This window comes from Pseudopodoces humilis, chromosome 1 (genome assembly GCF_049639895.1).
Source record: "Pseudopodoces humilis isolate 2021_Gansu_Grassland_sample_001 chromosome 1, ASM4963989v1, whole genome shotgun sequence".
NCBI lineage: Eukaryota > Metazoa > Chordata > Aves > Passeriformes > Paridae > Pseudopodoces > Pseudopodoces humilis.
Window position 1 is genome coordinate 94,686,043 of NC_142200.1, and position 17,323 is coordinate 94,703,365.

The 17,323-nt window shown below is 41.6% G+C and overlaps 1 protein-coding gene across 4 annotated transcripts in view; it reads left to right on the forward strand.

Moving 5' to 3' along the window:
* Positions 1–17,323, forward strand: part of KCNG2 (potassium voltage-gated channel modifier subfamily G member 2) — a 52,890-nt gene that overhangs the window by 24,663 nt on the left and 10,904 nt on the right. For all 4 annotated transcript variants that reach the window (XM_088056583.1, XM_005525336.3, XM_088056578.1 and 1 more), the window contains exon 2: positions 4,692–5,515. In XM_088056583.1, the coding sequence (XP_087912709.1) occupies positions 4,760–5,515 (756 nt within the window). In that variant the 5' untranslated portion in view covers positions 4,692–4,759. The remainder of the gene's footprint in view (positions 1–4,691; positions 5,516–17,323) is intronic.

Here is a 17,323-nt window from a genome sequence, read left to right on the forward strand (position 1 = left end):
AGGCATAATCCCGTTCAGTGTGGACAAACTCAGAAGCTAATTCCCCAGATCCCACAGAGTCTGCCTTCTAGGCTAAGCTGCATCTGTTTTACTGTATCCTCCCAGTCTCCTTTTCAGTTTTGTTTTGTTGGGGGTTGTTTTGTTTTGTTTTTAAATGTGTGTATTTCTCACACCCCATCTGTTTTGCATTTTGGAAGCCTCAGGGGCAGGTGCTCTCTTCTCCATCTTTCCACAGTGACTGGCAAGGACTCAGGGGGAGTCCAAGTTCTGCTGCTTTACAATAAGCATAAAAGTAACCTGGATCCCCTAAGCCTCTTCGTCCATACTCTTAGCTGTAATATCACCAAATGTATGGTCAATTGTATGTGTAAGATTTAGTATTAAAGTGATTGTGTGTGCTGTGATTTATAAATCACATCACAGTAAGAAGTGGGAACTGCTGTGGTCCCAGGCAGCAATGCCAGGTTTCAGCACATCCCTGACTAGAAATGGCTGAGCACTGCAGAACTGATTCACTGACTCAACTCTCATTGGAATTGAGAGAAAAGTCTTGCGGTCACCCTAATATATGTTTCATGTTTGTGGCTTTAAATTATGACACAATTACCTGTTCTCTGTCAAATGTGTTTCATTTCACAAAGGAAATCTTAAAACATTAATTACTAAAAAATCTCATGCTTCCTCTTGATACTGTAGCACAAATGTAAACTTTCAATACTTTGTAATTTACAGCAGCAGTTAAAAGGAGACTGTTCCCAAAATCACAGAGTAGTTCAAGTAGAAAGGGACCCCCAGAGTTCATCTGATTTATCTGCCACTGCTCAAAGTGGCATCAGCTAGAACAGGTTACTTGGGACTGTGGCCAGATGGGTTTTGAATATTCCCAAGGATAGAGCCTCCCCCACCTCTCAGCATTCTCTTTCAGCCTTCTTCTGTGCACAAAGACCTCTGAATTCTCCCTGTTTTTCCCCCTGGCCACCTGCTTTAGTGTACAGGCACTTCAGAGCTGCCTGGTCAGGCTGGTTTCTCAGAAGAGGTGTGAGTGCTCTGCCCATGACACTTTCCCGTACCCTCGTTTATGTGCACACACTTCATGTGGCCTCCCTTCCTCACGAGGTCTCTCCTGCCATGGCATCCTGCAGTCATTGCTCCACCACTGCCTCCCTTCCATCACTGTTGCCAAGCTCTCCTTGCCAGACCTCTTGGTAGGGATGATTTTGCCCCATTTTTCGTTCTTATCCAGGGCAACTTGAGACCAGGGAAGCTGCATGCAGAATCACACATGACTTAGCTGCTGCCACACTGATAGAATGGGATAATGAGGAATGTTTGTGTGAGGAGCAGTTCTGGGAACAGGCAAAGTGAAAAGGCAGCAAGCAGGGAAATAGCCCTCTCTCCACTGAGGAAATAATTCAAGAAAAAGAGGAATAAGAGGCAGGTGTGTGCTTCTGACATTTATTGAGTCTTTAAAATCTTAGAAATACTTGTATTGTGAAGGTCTCAGCTGTCTGCTGCTGACAAAACGTGGCTGAACTTGTGTGTGTGTGTGTAGACATATTACATGTGCATACACAGATGGCCAAAGAAAGTACTTCTTAGTGAATAAAAATTGTTTGACTATACTTTAAAAAAAAAAAGAATCCACACAATGTATGACCCACCCTGTATATGATCATCAAACTGAAATATTCATACAGCATTTCTCCTACAGCACTTCAAAATTATGAACAACAAATATAGAGTCAAATTCTGTCCTTCATCCCTGTGATGGGCAGCTTATTCCAGACTGTTTTAATAGTCTTTCCTGCTCCCATGTGTTAGATTAAATAGTAGAAATGCCAACTGGATGATAATGTAGTATCATTTCTGGAAGTATTGGCTTTTAATGTTAATCTTCAATGGGATGCTTTACTGCAGGCATGTGCATATATTAGATAACCCTGGCACGCAGAGAGTATTTTAAGACCTACATAATTTTGAAACACCCTTTAATATTTAGTGAAAGTGATGATACATTCCATGCACATAAGATCAGAAGCAGACCTTCCAGGCTTGTTTTACTTCTCAGGATAGATGCCAAATTGGGAGCCCACAGTATTTTGGTTTCCTATAGGACAGTTAAAATGGCACCACAAGCTGTTCCACTGACATCTGAGCCTGGTCTTGGGCAGTCAGCTCACAAAGTAGAAGTGCCAAAGGGAATAAGAAATACAACTGTCTTCACATGCTTATCTTTTAATCTGAGATTAAATAGGAGATTTCCAAAACAAATGCTAACAACTATTATGGATTCTGGGATGTTGAACTGTGATGTGAGAAAATTCATTTTAGTGACTGAAGTCCATCATCTGGTGCTATCTGCGCTGTCCAGAATCAGCCTGTCAAATCACAGGCAACTTTAATTTGTAACCACTTCTCTCTCACTTTCTGTTTATCCACAAATGATAAAATAAAATAAAATAAAATAAAATAAAATAAAATAAAATAAGCTGTGTTCTTAAGTTTTAGATTTAAGCAACATTATTTTATATCCACAAAATAAAAGATGAACCCTCTGTAATTAATAGATTTTGTAGGAAGCAATATTCTTACAGATTTTCACATTGTGTTAGCTGCTGTTTAGAAGAAGGAAGAAGTGTGTGTAAGATTAGATTCAAAGCATTTCTGTGAAATTTATCTGGCCCCTTTTGGAGCAACCTGCTACATGGGGGAGAGGAAAAAAACAAATCCTGGCCTTGATGTCAAAACAATGTAAACTCCTCTTAGTATGTTGACTTGTGGAACAAGTGAGGCATGAAAACAAAAGTGCAGAGCCCTCAGTAGTGACAGTGAATATTTTATCTTACCAAGAGAAAGCAACAAGAGACCAAATCCTTAAAGCATATGCCGTGCTGACAGTGCGCTCTCGCTGTGACAGTAATGGTATTTGCAATCCCAGCTGCACTCAAGCCTGTGCTGTAAAAGCACCCATTCCTCAGAGTGCGTGTTGCCCTTTACTGGCCCTTAGCCAGATGAAGGAGCTTTTCTCTGTTGCTTATGTTGCCCTGTAGAAATGGATGCTTAAACAATTATTTCTCTTCCCTGAAGTGAAATTGGAGAGATTTTGGGATCACTAGCTCTTCCAAAATTTTCACGGTGCTGAAAAGTACCTTTAGGTGACTGTAGCTTTTTGCACATGAAGCAACCATTCTCTGGCTTTTTACAAATATCTGATGTAAATGTTGGTCTGAAATTCAGGGACTGGATCCTCACAGAAATGTTGAAGCCAAAGTACCACTGTTACTGCAGTGTGGTTGTTTGAGAGTGGTTGGCAAGAATGTTTAGAGGGTGATCCAGGGCTGTGACTAAAAGTATTCACCAGTCTCTGTCAGAGATAGTTTTGACCACGTCTAAAGTCTAGGAGTTGGTGAGCCGATTAAAGGTAAAGGAAGTTGCTCCTCTGGGAATGTGTTTGAATGTGTATGCTCTCCAGTTTTTTCTAGCACCCATTTGTTTGTTGTTCTCTCCTGGCTGAGGCATGAGATTCAGAGGGAATTAGAGAATGCTGCTTATAAATTATGGAGTTTCTGCCTCATGATTACCATTCTGTCATCAAAAATGTCAGTTTATCCTTCACTAGTCAGCTCTTTCTCAGTTTCTCCATCCTCTGCTTTAAATTGTTCCCCATCACTGCATCCATTCCCAGCCCAGGCCTTTGTGTGGAGACCCAGTCATCCTACACTGACTCCTAGTTTCTACTTCATATTTGAGCAATTCAGGAAGTTTTGGGTGATTCAAAAATGCAATTACATGGTAGCATTTCAAGACATCTTGGTATTGCTTCAGAGAGACAGCTTTGAAGAATGCATGCGATGACCTTTACAGAAAGTAAGGAAGCAATGTGGATTGTGGTGTGGTAAAAGAGGGATAAGCAGGAGGCACAAATTAAATCCTGGAATTATACGTAATTCCTTCTAAATGTGACCAGTTGGGTTCTGTGCTATCCAGAAGAACAGCAACCGGGTCACTTCCAGCTCAGCTTCACTCTGAAGTGTGATGTCCTGTTTTAGAGCTGCTGACAGGCAGCTTGGAACCTTGTCCACAACTGCAGCCAAGCCCACAGCAGAGCTTCCAGCAGTTCCAGGCTCCCAGGCAAGCTCTGGTTTCAGAGCATGCCCTCAGCTCCCACATATTCACTGCTATTGCTACCTAGGCTTGGTGAATTTAGGTTGGGAATTACCCACATTTCTGACTGTACTGTAAGTATCCATTTTTTCCTCACCCTATAGGCTTTTTGTAATAGGAACATAATGTAGATGGGCCAAAATAATCAAAAAACCATTCGCAACTAAGTTTTTTTATTAAGTTGCTAAACTGTAAATTGCAATTTATCTAAATGACTAGATTTCTCTTCTGATATGCATTGATGTCTGGGATATAGCTTAAACCTCTAAAAATTTATAAAAATGATAATTCACTGGTTTTATTTCCATTCAATCACTAACTAAACCCTCTAACAAGTAACAGCATGGCTTCTGACCTGATTGTAGTGTAAGCTTTTTCCCCAAGTGACTGTCAACCAAAGATAGCCCTAAAATAATGGGGGGAAAAAGGATGCCATAGAGAAGAGTTTCTAGGGAGAGGATAGGATAGGATTGTTATAATTTAAGAGTGCCCTGCTTTTCTTGTAATTTTAAAATTCTGTTTTACAGATAGACTTTCTGGTCAAGCTCCAGATGCTTTTGTTTGAGTAGCCTCAACCTCCCTATGGACTCAACAGATGTATCACGAAATGGCATTGCTCACTGGGAATGCAGACCCTGAGTTCAGCTCCCGCTCCTTCAACAACTTGGAAAACCTGTGTGAAGTGCAAACCAAGAAAGGATTCTTCTACAAAAAGGCCAAACTTCTGCATGCTGGAGAAGACCTGTGCTGCTTAGCCCGCTTGGATGACCGGTCCAGGTTTGTGATCATCAACGTAGGTGGTATTAAGTATAAAATTCCCTGGACCACCTTGGAGAACTGCCCCTTGACCAGGCTTGGGAAGCTAAAATCTTGCAACAATTATGATGAGATCATGGACATCTGCGATGATTATGATGTTAGCTGCAATGAATTTTTTTTTGACCGTAATCCTAGTGCCTTCAGAACCATCATGACATTCCTGACAGCCGGGAAGCTGAGGCTTCTCAGGGAGATGTGTGCTCTTTCGTTCCAGGAGGAGCTTGTGTACTGGGGGATAGAAGAGGACCACCTGGAGTGGTGCTGTAAAAAGAGATTGCGACAGAAAGAGGAAGAGGCAGCTGAGGCCAGGCTGTTTGAAAGGGAGATGGTATTTAATGAAGCTACGCAATGTGCCTTCCAGGACAGCAGCCGACTGAGTTTGTGCATGAGGAAGCTCAGGGATATGGTGGAGAACCCCCACTCAGGGATCCCAGGAAAGATCTTTGCTTGTATTTCAATATCCTTTGTTGCCATCACTGCTGTCAGCCTCTGCATCAGCACCATGCCAGATGTCAGAGAAGAAGAGGATCGGGTAAGTGCAGCTTTTCTTGAGGTAGAGGGTGTTTTGCATTGTTGTCTCCTGAGGAAATGTGACAGGCAAAATCACTCCAGCAGATATGCAGGTATTGTGTTCAGTATATATGAAGTGGAAGGCTGGCTGGGTAGAGCACAGAAAGCATTATGTCACTCAAAACTGAGGGAAGATTGGGTCAAACTCTGCCCTGCCAGCCCAGCTTAGGCAGTTCACACCAGCAGATAGCCTTACCCACCAGATTTGTTTCCTGACACGTCTAACCAGATGACAAACTAGCTACTCTGGGGATAAAAACCAGCCTTTCTTGTGGTTTAGTGTTTTGAGGTTAGGTTTAGAGCTAACAGATCAATTTTCCCTAAAGGTACTTTAACAATGTGAATGAACTCTCAGTGCGCCAGTGTAAAAACCACATCTAAAGTATTTTTGATGCTACAGGGTAATGTAAAGGCCAGGGAAGCTGAGGCAGCAACTTAACAGCAGAAACAGAGCAATTGTCCCAATTTTCAGACCTGCTTAGTATTCTCAAGCGTAAGCTGTGGATGATTCATGCCCTTGAAAATCAAGTCTTACAGATATTTTGTTTATTCTTTAGTTCATCAAATTTCCTAGGGGTTTAGTCCCTTCTCTGTGCAAGCAGTTCACTTCTCTAGGATTAATTGTATGTAGGCCAGTGAGAGCTCATCTGAAAAATGGTAGAGCAGAACATTCACATTTTCTTCACATGCATGCTGAAATGCAATCTGAGGAGTTAGCAGTGGGGACGTTTTGAAGAATTCATGCCCTCTCTAGTTTTACCCAAGTCCAAGCTTGACACTAAATGTTTGGGCTTATTTCCCAGCCCCCGTGGTCATTAAATGTGGTTGTGAAGTACTAAGACAGTACTTCATGCCATGAAGTGCAGCCTCTGAGATGAAGGCTGAGCTATCCTGGAAGCAGCTCCTCCCGTGTGCTGTCACCCAGGGGCTGGATGGCTTGTGCCCCACTGCCACGAGCAGAAAAGAGAGTGATCATCCCCAGACCAGAAACATTTAGTGTTATGCCACCTTGGCAGTAAAATGCATGCTGATGGAAAATGGATCCAGCTGCTCCAGAGAGACCCCCTGAGATCTCAGTCAGAGATCTGACTGAGCACCCTGTGTACAGTTAAAGCCACCCTTTGCTTGTGACGTCTGCTCAGGTTACATCTCAGCTGAGTAGTTTGATTTGGAATCAGACTCATTCAGGAGCAGACAGGAAAACAGATAAACCATTTGGTATGTTGACTGATAATATGATCTATTATCAGATCTTTATTTTAAGGGCTTTTTCTGATTCAAAATTTGAGGATGGCAGTACTGGGTACTAGTTTAACACTATTTTGTCCTGATAATGTTTTTTAAGATATAATTTCCAAGACATATGTCTTTTACTGTAATTAACCATCAGGGCTCCAGTATCCTGAATTCTAAGCACAAGGGATATTTTACTGTTGAAAACTGAGATGTATTTAGTGTTTAACTGTTCTCAGGTTTAAGTGAGAGCTGAACAATTCCTTTAAGAATCATGAGAGTTTAGGAACCTTATGTTTTTACTGTTGGTCTCAGCATAAATAAGGGCTCATGATAAAGGTTAATAATGTTTCTTGGGTGGAGCAGGATAATAATGAGGATAGAGCAAGCATATGAGAGAAGCCTGGATGTCTTAGTAAGCTGGAACCAGTACAAGAAGCACATTTTCATAGTCTAATGCAAGATTTTGCAATAAAGATGAATGCAGGCTTGCTCGTGTAAAGATGAATGCTCGTGCTTGCTCTGGTTCCCAAAATGAAGGATAAATAATAAATAATAAATAATATTTAGGGTACAAGCAACCATAAATTCCTACTGCAACATAAAGTCAGAAGGGTTAATGCCATCCTTGAATATCTAAGCTGGGGAGTATTAATAAGAAGCTGGAAGATTTTTTGTGCCTGTATGCAGTATTGGTGAGTCTGACACTAGAATACTGCAATTGGTTCTCACATTCATATTTTTAATGGTGTTTTGAAAAATTGGGAGAGGGCTAAAAACCTGTAAATCTTAGACACCTGGAGAAAATGCCATACAATAAGAAATTTGAACATTTCAGTTGATATAAATTATTGGAAGGAAGGGGATTGGATTAGGCACATAGGTGGGTTTTTTATGAGGGGAGAAGAACTGTATCTTTAAAAGACCTTTAAATTAAGCAGGGGGAGGATGCATGGATAAAAGCTGAATCCTTATAAATTAATATGGGAAACTATATGCCAGTATTTAATACCAAGGTGATTCATTACTGGAAGAGAATTACTAGGAAGAGACTTAGTGGATTTTGTGCTTCTAGATATTTTCAGTTAAAAGCTCAGTACCCTTTTGTTTAGCCCTCAGCTAAACAGATTCTACTTCAATCAAAAGAAAAACATCAATTGCAGATCAAGTTACAAAGGTGAAATTCCTGCAATACAGAGAAGATCAGAATAAATTATCCAATGTTCTTCTGCGCCCTTAAATTCTAAAAGCACAGAGGTCCTGCAAATAATCTTTGTTCTATGCTTTGCACAGGGAAGGTCTGTGGACAGACTGGAAATGGTTATTTTGTTTGAGACAAAGGTGGCTCTTTTGTCCAGGGGACTGGTAAAGGATCACTTCTGGCAAGGCAAGGAGTAGGCACCTGCCCACTTGGGATCACCTGTAGGGTCTGGAGCTGTGGCTGCAGACTCCCTGCATGTACTCCCTATGTGCCTTAGCAAGCCAAGGCAGCTCTGCAAGTAACAGGTGTGGAGACAAGAGAGCTTATGTGAATTCAAATTCATGGTAATTATCCTGAGCTGTATCCCCAGTATCTAGATTAAAATTTGTGCTCAGGGATAGTTCTTTGGTCTGGCTTTGCAGTCTCTTAACAAGCAGAAAAAAGATATGCATTCCTCCTGACTAAGGAACAAATAAATAGTAAATACTATTTCAAAGACACACCATACTAAGTGTGCACATTTTTCAGGTTTTCTGGCTGGCATTGTTGTTGTTTTGGTTCCATGTCAGGGCTGTCATGGGTGCTCTGGCTAGCAAAGAATGGCCTTTTCCTTGAGCTGGCATTACTACAGAAGACAAAAGCTCTTTGTGCCATCTATCTGTCCTGTTATTGCTTCAGGGAAAGACAGAGAAGCCAATCATGAAAAACCCATGCTGGAGAGCAATTTTCCATACCCTGATCCTCTAACACCATCTGAATGGACCAGCTGTTACACCCAGTAATGTCCTGCAGGGGTGTAAGCGACCTCACACAAGACGTAAGTGTGGGACCTTAAAAGTTAGAAGTAATTAGCAGGTGGGTGAGGAAATTATTTTAGGTACCTGCCTATCTCTTTTAAAATAGAGCAGAAGACTCAATCATACATTTTGTTAACTTTATTAGCTGCTCCAGGTGTTCTGGATGACAGTGGCAATCCCTGGTGATTTAACAAGAGTGGGAGGGCTCATGCTCCCCCTGTACTGTAGATTCTTGTTCTTACTAAAGGTCACCTTGATTCACCTCGAGTGTTACTCTTTTTTGGAAGCAGTATCATGTATTTCAGATGCTGCACAATTGTCAGCAGAGTTAACAGAATCAGATCCTGAACTACTTTTCACTTACCAAAGTAGGATATATATATTTTGTCAATTTTTTTCTCATTTAGCTTTTATTTACTGATTAAATTAAATAAAATCCAACAATCCAATAATAATATATATTATACTATATAATTATTATACTTATTATATTATTATAAATAATATAATTATTATATATATTATACTATGTATAATAGCTCCTTCTGGAAATTTCAGGAAAGGGACACTTCAAGTACGTGAAGAAAACAAACATGTGAAGGCAGTCAGGTTCTCCCATGTAAAGTAACAAGAGAATGATAAACTTTTTATTTCAAAATTTTCAGAATGGGAGATTTCAATGCAAGATTTAGATTTAATGGTGAAAAGTCTCCTCTAACGGCAAAATCTGCTGAGACAAAATCATAGCAGGAGCTCCCAGGCACCAGGCCCTTTCAAGACCACCACAAAAGTCACCTCCAAGACATAAAAATAGCCAGAATGAGTATCCTCAAGGCATTTTAGGCATATCCTACCTTTAAGTGGACTTATCACCTCTCTAAACAAATGGCAGGCATCGAGTGACTCAAAAAAAGCAGCTAATGCATCACTGAAGTCTTAAACTAGTTGGGGATACATTACAACAAAAGCTTTAAACACACAATAAGAGCTAAACAACCAAAAGACATTCAGAGAAATTCAGCTGAAAGCCAGATGATCATCATACTAAATTCTTAATTTTTTTCTTGGTGAAAATAGAAATGTCAACTATCTGAAGACAAATCTCTTTTTTGTTAGACAGCAAAGAAGACATCACAGAAGAAAAGGTGGAACTTTGAGATTAGTATCAAACATTCTGTCCTGATTCCAAAAACCATTTATAGGCCTGAGACCCCTGAGCTCAGTCAGTTGTAGCAGCACAGTGCAAAACAGGAGAAGCAGATCAGAGAGTTCCTTCTTCAGCGTGCTTCGTAACATGTTGGGAAAAGCTAGCCTAATGAAAGATGCTGTGATAGGAAGTTACAGTTCAATAACCTTCAGCTGAAGAACATTACAACAAAGAGACTTATAAATAATGAAGTTAATAATAGCTCGTAAAGAAGCCAAAACTATTTAACCTTCTAAGCTCAATTTACACACTGTGCTTCAACTTCCATAATGTTGAGGATGGGGAATAGGTAAATTGTGAATGTGCATTTTAAACGATCTTGTGACTAAAGGTTTCATTTCACAAAGGTACACACAAAAGTAATCTCAGACAAGGTTAAGAGAGTCTTGTATAATGATTCTCAATAGCTTTTCATAGACAAAGTGTTCTGTAAGAAGCTGGGTGAGCAGTTGACTGAAAACTGAACAGCTTGAATGTCTGAGCATTCTGGTCAGTGACACAGAGTCTAATTGGAGGCCAGTAACTATCAGTGTGCTCTGGGGGTTTGTACTGGGTCCAGTCCTGTTAGACTTTTTTATTAGCAGCCTGGAGGATGAAGCAGAGTGTACCTGCAGCAAGTCTGCTGGTGACACAAGCCTTGGACAAGTGACTGAATGGCTAGACAATTGTGCCTTGACAGGCTGGAGAAGCAGGCTCAGGAGGCCTGTGGACCTCAGCAAGCTCAGCAAGGAGAAATGCAGAGTCCTGCATTCCTGGTGAGGAACAGCCCCACACAGCAGGACATGTTGGGGACCACCCAGATGGAAAGGAGATAGGTAGAAAAGGACCTGGGCATCCTGGTGGACACCAAGCCAGCACTGTGCCCTTGCTGCAAAGAAAGGAATCGGTGTCCTGGGCTGCATCAGGCAAAGTGCTGCCAGCACGTCAAGGGAGGAGATTGATTTTTCCCCACAGCTCAGCACTGGGGAGGCCACACCTGGAGCAGTGTGTCCAGTGCAAGAGAGATACACACATGCTGGACAAAGCCCAGTGGTGCTTGCTATCCTAAGATGGCACTCTGCTTCAGACTCTGGAATTAGTCATTTTTATGACTTTATCTCTTTTCTGACTGTTCAGTTGTTGTTCTGAATGTGATACTGAGACCTTAATTTTTACTTAGAGCCACATGTGATGCATAAATAGTTTGTTTTCATGAATGAAAGTATTAATAAAATTGCAGCTTGTGTTTTTACTTTCATTGTGGATAAACTGTTCTAGAAATTACAGCACAGTCAACAAAAAACACGTATTTAAAAAAAAACCAACTCCCTGCTGGTGTTACAGATAACTATTTATAGTGTATAGGCACAGAGGGTGACTTTTTATAAAAAGAATCTTGGGAAATTGGGCTAACTAATTTCCCTGGGGATCATCTGAGAATTTGCTATACCAGTCTCAGCTCTGCTGTTTAAATGCGAAAATTATAAGCTGTAACAGTATCACCAATTTTGGCATCTGAACTGATGCACTCTACTTGTACCCTATATTGTTAATTTGCATTTTGTGTCTGCTCCAGACTCCTCAGGCCATAGCTGGCTGGAGACCAGGGAAAAACCAAATGAGTCAGTAGTAATGGTCACCTGCCTTTTCTATATTGCACATATTAAACTTCTTGCACAAAGAAGTTCCTGTAGGCACATGAGATACATATTCAGTTTAACATTCACATGCCCTTGCTTAAGGGATGTGGGATTCAGAGCACTGCAGAACTCTATTTTAACTAAAAGTAAGGTGTTTTCTTATTTTTTTTTTCCTTTCATAAGCCAAAGTAGGTTTTCTCCTCAGATAGTACTTAAATCAAAGTGGTAACACACTCCAAATTGCAATCTTTGAGAGCACCCTTTACTCACAGTTTCAGTTATCAGCAATAAGCAAATGTTTGCTGCCTTGTCAAAGTTCTCAGTTGGCCTCATGTAGTTCCATCAGCTGTTCTGCATAGTCCTGCCTTTAGATTGTGAATGCTTTGGGACAGAATGTCTTAAACACAACGTCTATGGCCATCACAATAACAGAAATAAAAACTACATCTACCTGCTGTTCAGGTACATTACACCTTCCTCATGCCTCACTTGCAAGGTATGTGTCCAGGCAAGGAAATTCTTTTTGCAAGTGAGACCAACTTAGTCCATGCTGAATCCAAACTGAGGTGTGACTGCAAAGTTCTCAAGTCTGAGTCACACTAGTGTGGTCTCCCAACTCCTTTCTGACAGTCAGAGACATTTGCTAGGCAAGTTGCCTTTCAGACAGCTCAGGTGTGTCTGAAAGCAGTGGGAAGTGATGAGGTTTGTTTTTGGGAAGTGATGTTGCTTCTGTGTATCACATAGACAGTGTTAAAATCATGGAGCTGAGAACCTCTGCACTGCTCCATCTAAACCGTAAGTGTCAGGTTCTGTGGGGCTTTCTGAGTGGTGTGCATCTTTTATCCGACTGCCATGGAATTTATGAGTGTGAGACCAATGGCAAAATGGGTTTTTTTTGCAAATATCAAGAAATGGTGATGTCCTTTGATCATTTTCCTGGGAGCTGTCTGTGAGCCATCTGTATGATACAGTCCCTAATGTAAAACAATACATTTATTTGATTTTGCTTTGTGGATCTGAATCTAAATCCCTCCTTTCCTGTCTGTCTAAATCCAGCTGTTATATGGAGCATATCTCAGCATCAGTTTATTTTGCTGAGTTCAGGATTGCTCTGTTCACACTCTGAGGTACTGGAGTCCCCAGCATCACTGCTGCACAGCTCACTGCCCTCTGCACCAGCTCTGCCAGCCACTGCCCAGGATCCCTGCTGCCTGCAAAGCCCCTGGAGAAATAGCACACCATGTGCCAGCTTTGTGAGCTCTTTCACGAGACAGTCCTTCCCCTTTGCAAGGCTGCCTTAAGCTGCTAACAAATAGTAAATGTTTGAAGGAATGACTGGCTGTCCTTGCTATTGGTTGTGTGGAGAGAGTGCTGGGTTACAACAGGCTGTACATAGTCATGACTACGATAGAAGAGTTCTCACCATTTCTTCTCCTTGGCTTATTTGCTCCTCTTGGGAAAAAAAGAAATTGCTTTCTGCAGTCCTCCCACCCCCCAAAAAAAAAACCCAAAAATCCAGCCTTTTTGCTTCATCAAAGCTCTCTAAACTTTGGCAGACATACCTGGTTGTTCTGTCACTGCAGCTGCCTCAAGAGCAGCTAAAGGAGCCATGGTCCCAGTAAGAGAATCATCCTCCATTGTATCAGGAGGGTTAGGAGGAATGTTGTATTTTCTTTCTCTACGAATTGCCCTTAGATTGGGGGTAGGGACACAGCACGGTGTGACAGGTTTACACAGAGTCCCTTAGTGAGCCTGCAGACCTGCTCAAAGCTCCCCCTCTCAGCAAAGTGACCGCCTGAGCTCTCCATGCCTGGCTCTCCCCAGCCGTGGGGCTCACTGCAGCCCCTGCTATTGGGCTGCTTTTCCCTGGTAAAGAGAGAAATCCTTACGGGTCAAGGAGCTGCCCTGGAAGACTTTGAGGACAGTACAATTAGATTGCAATTGCACATTTAGATACAATTACAATTTAGACTTTGGGAGCCACCTGAGATTCTCTGCAGTGTTTTAGGTTTAGAAGTAAAAAAAATGGAGAGAGTTTCTCTGCACTGCCTGGGAACAAGACAAGAGTTGACTAAGATAAAATCGCTTTTGACTTGTTAATAACTTTATTCTGTGCCAGTGAACTCTTTCAGTCTGCAGGATATCTTCTCATGAATAAATAGCAAGCTTAGGTCTTCTTTTAAATATTATATAAATATGCTGCAATGTAACATTAGTGATAAATAATTAAACAGCTAAAACTATTTCATAAAAGCATTGGTAACTTTGTCACATTGTTAACTGGTTTACATATGGTGCAGTGTGGCTCACCCAGCAAAATATGTTCCATGTTTAATTTCTTTTAGTATCTATCTGGTTCCACCACTATAAGATTCTATCCCTACCAGTGGGTTTATTCTCCAAACTTCCAGGCAAATCATTCAGGGAGTGTCTGAAGTAAACTCACAATAATAGACACTTGGCCTTCAGACATGTTTGTAAAATTACTGCAGCTACTCATCACAGCCCAAATATCCTGGGGGCACAGCACAGCTCCTCTATTCCACAGATTGCTCCACTGCCTTTTGCAGGAGAGCTTGGGTGCTGTGGGTTTATTGAGTACTGTCCAGTGTTCTGAAAAAGACAGCTCTTTCATTTATTTGAAATGACAATATAATCTGGAAATTTCATCTCAGAGCTCCAGGATACGTTGCTATCAATTCTGGAGGTTTGGAATGAAAGAAGGCAGGAAGATTTACATTTGGCTACACCTCATATAGCTGGCTAGGCTGAGGTAATGAGCTGATTCATGTGTGTGACACTTAGAAGAATTGCATTAAATCATTCAGCATTATAAATGCTTACATTTTCATTGCCTAGAGTGTGGCAATGGAGATGAAATATAGAAGTTTTTGAAATTGGGGTTTTTTTGCAGTATCCATGGAGATATTTATATTCAAGACAAATTGAGTGGTATACAGATGGGGGGAAAAAGTGGTTACAAGATTTTTTTGCAAAAGCTTTTAAACAAAGGTTTGAGAAAGGACCAGGAAGAAAACTATAAAGTTGTTGGATTTTCTAACAGTAAGCATGATATTAGTTCAAGTAAAAACATCAAAAACATGGTACTGAGTACAATCAGTCACGTTTTGATCTAGTCTGTGTAGCCCACTCAGTCATCAAATTTAATATATTTTATTTGAGGTTAAGAAGTTTTCAGAAGAAAGTAACTTCTGATGTAGGTACTCCTCTAAGACATTTGAATTAGTGCCATACAACATTCTTCCTTAATAAAAAGGCATTTTTCAAAAATTAGCTTCCTTATTGTTTAAAAAAATTCTCTTAGATCTCATAACAGCAGAAAACCAACATGAGACATCAAATGAGGCTTGAGATACTGTGTCCAGATTGATATCCATTTGGTAGGCAAACTGAAAAAAAAAGGTTTTTAAAATGGTTTAAAATCTGAAAGTTCTGCTTTATAGTGAGGCACTAGAAGTGCTTTTAATGCAGTGGGAATCATAATAAGAGAATGTCTGTGGGCAGCAGTGAACTGAAATAACTGAAAGCTGTGGCTGGACAAACCCATGCTCTGAATTAAAGTGCGTTACAGTGTGGGTAATTAACAATGGAAACCATTTATCTAGACATGCCTGCGTGCATCTCACAGAGTTTTTAAATACATTCTGTCAGTCCTTCTGAACATTACAGCTCAGCTCAGCTGAAGCCATGCATATGATTCATGAGCAACTTGGCAAGATCCTCTGCTCCACAGGGGATCAGCTCAAGAGCCTCTTCTGCCCTTCCAGGGCGGTGAGCCATTTCCATCCTGTCCCTGACTCACTGGTGCAGGAGGTGCCAGCAAGGATGCTGTACATCTTCTTGCTGTCTGGGGCTTCCTTGGCCCTCGTGAATATTCAGACCTGAAGGCATCATTAAGATGAAATGAGCAGTGACAGTTCATAATTGTGATTAAAGGCAAGGGCAGCCAGAAAAAGCTCAGAAGCCCAGAAGCTCTCTGAAGAGTGACGTGGCATAAATCTGGTCCCATGAAGGCAGCATCCTAACCCAGGTGTGTTGTCCAGCACTGACTGTGTTTGTAGGGGGTGCCACAGGGGCTGGGACATGCTACTGGAGGGGCCGAGGCTGTTCACCGGGACGTGTGCCAGCCCACCCCTCTGGCCATTCACTGGCTCTACCCTCAGCCTTCCATAAGTCACACACACGCAAACAATCCCTTTCCCTCTGCCCCATCTCATTTCCTGAGCCTGGATTCAAATAGGAAATACGGAGAATAATGTGAAGGTCCCAGCCATCCAATACATCCTGAGCTATGCTGGGAATTTGGCACCTGGTACACTGGGTAGAGATGATGACAAAAGAAATTGCAGCGCTCTTCCCAAAAAGTCCCTGCAGTGACTGTCTGTGAGCAGATGCTGCAGAGATTTTCTCCCAGTCTGCAGCTCATTGCCTTCACACACAGTAGAAATGTTGGGTGTTTTAAGGTAAGCTCCTGTATGCTGCACTGCTGTCACAGAAAGCCCTGTTTTTACTGTTGCCTTGAGCAGAAAGAGAGAATACGAAAGCAAGTGTGGTTTCGCCGTGGTCACATCCACCTTGTAAAAATCCATCACAACTTAGAGCACTTCAGTGCAAGGGCACTGTGGGAGCTCCCTGCCAGCTGTGCCTGAGCTGCTACCAGCAGGGAGGCAAATCTTCCCACAGGCAACACACGCAAATCCTTCCCTTGCTCTCAGATAAGAGGATAAAGGGAGGCTGACGGGGGAGAGATACAGGTTTGGAAAAAAATGTCAAAGGAAAACAGTAAGCTTGACTCTGTCCTCCTTTCCTCCAAGGAATTAAAACAGACACCCCCAGATCTTACAGCAGGTTACAGGGTTGCAGCAACCAGTAAAATTAATATGGGTCAGTAAAACAGAACTAGCAGTGAGTGGGAGGCAGAAGCAGAAGAGCTTCAAAAAAATGATTGAAAGAAGGGAGAAACTGGGGTAAATAAGAGGGAAAATACACTTTAAAATGCTAATAATCAGAATCAGTTGATATTTTAGTATAATTAGTAAGTGAAAGAGAGAGGAAGAACAAGACTGAGATTCTTTTTTAGTGTGAGACAAGCTTGAGGAGAAGATGGAAGGAGGATGCCAGGTTTAGGAAGACCACAGTTCTAGGCAGTGTGCATCTGTGAGCGCAGCCAAGTATCACCACAACATCTTTTCCCAGGTATTAGGTAGATGTGAAAGCATTGGGAATGTCACTGATTTGTCACACAGCTCCATCTCTTTTGAGCTGATTCTTTTGGAGGGGTGTGCAAGTGTTCCCATTCCCTGGGGAAACTGTTCAAACTGCACCTTGGCAAGAATTCAGCCCTGCTCTGATTCTGCAGTTTTATGTTGGTTTGGGAGATAGCCCTCATCTTTATTTCTGCAATCCTGCCCTGTCTGTGAGGATCAGGTGTGCTACACTTGCCAAGTGCCATCGTTCAAGCTTTTCCAAGTGACAACTGAGTCTGTCTCATTTTCAGAGCACTGGGATAGAAAATACAATTTTTCAGAAATCAGATTTGCTAAGCTGCAGTGTAGCTGGGCTTCTTCACGTGAAAGCTCAGGATCAAGCAATTGCTTAGATTTACAGATACTGGATTTTTTTATTTTTAAAGGCATTGTAAACTTCCAAGTCTCCAGTGCCTCTATCAGAGCTAGAAAAAAGAGGGGGCTGA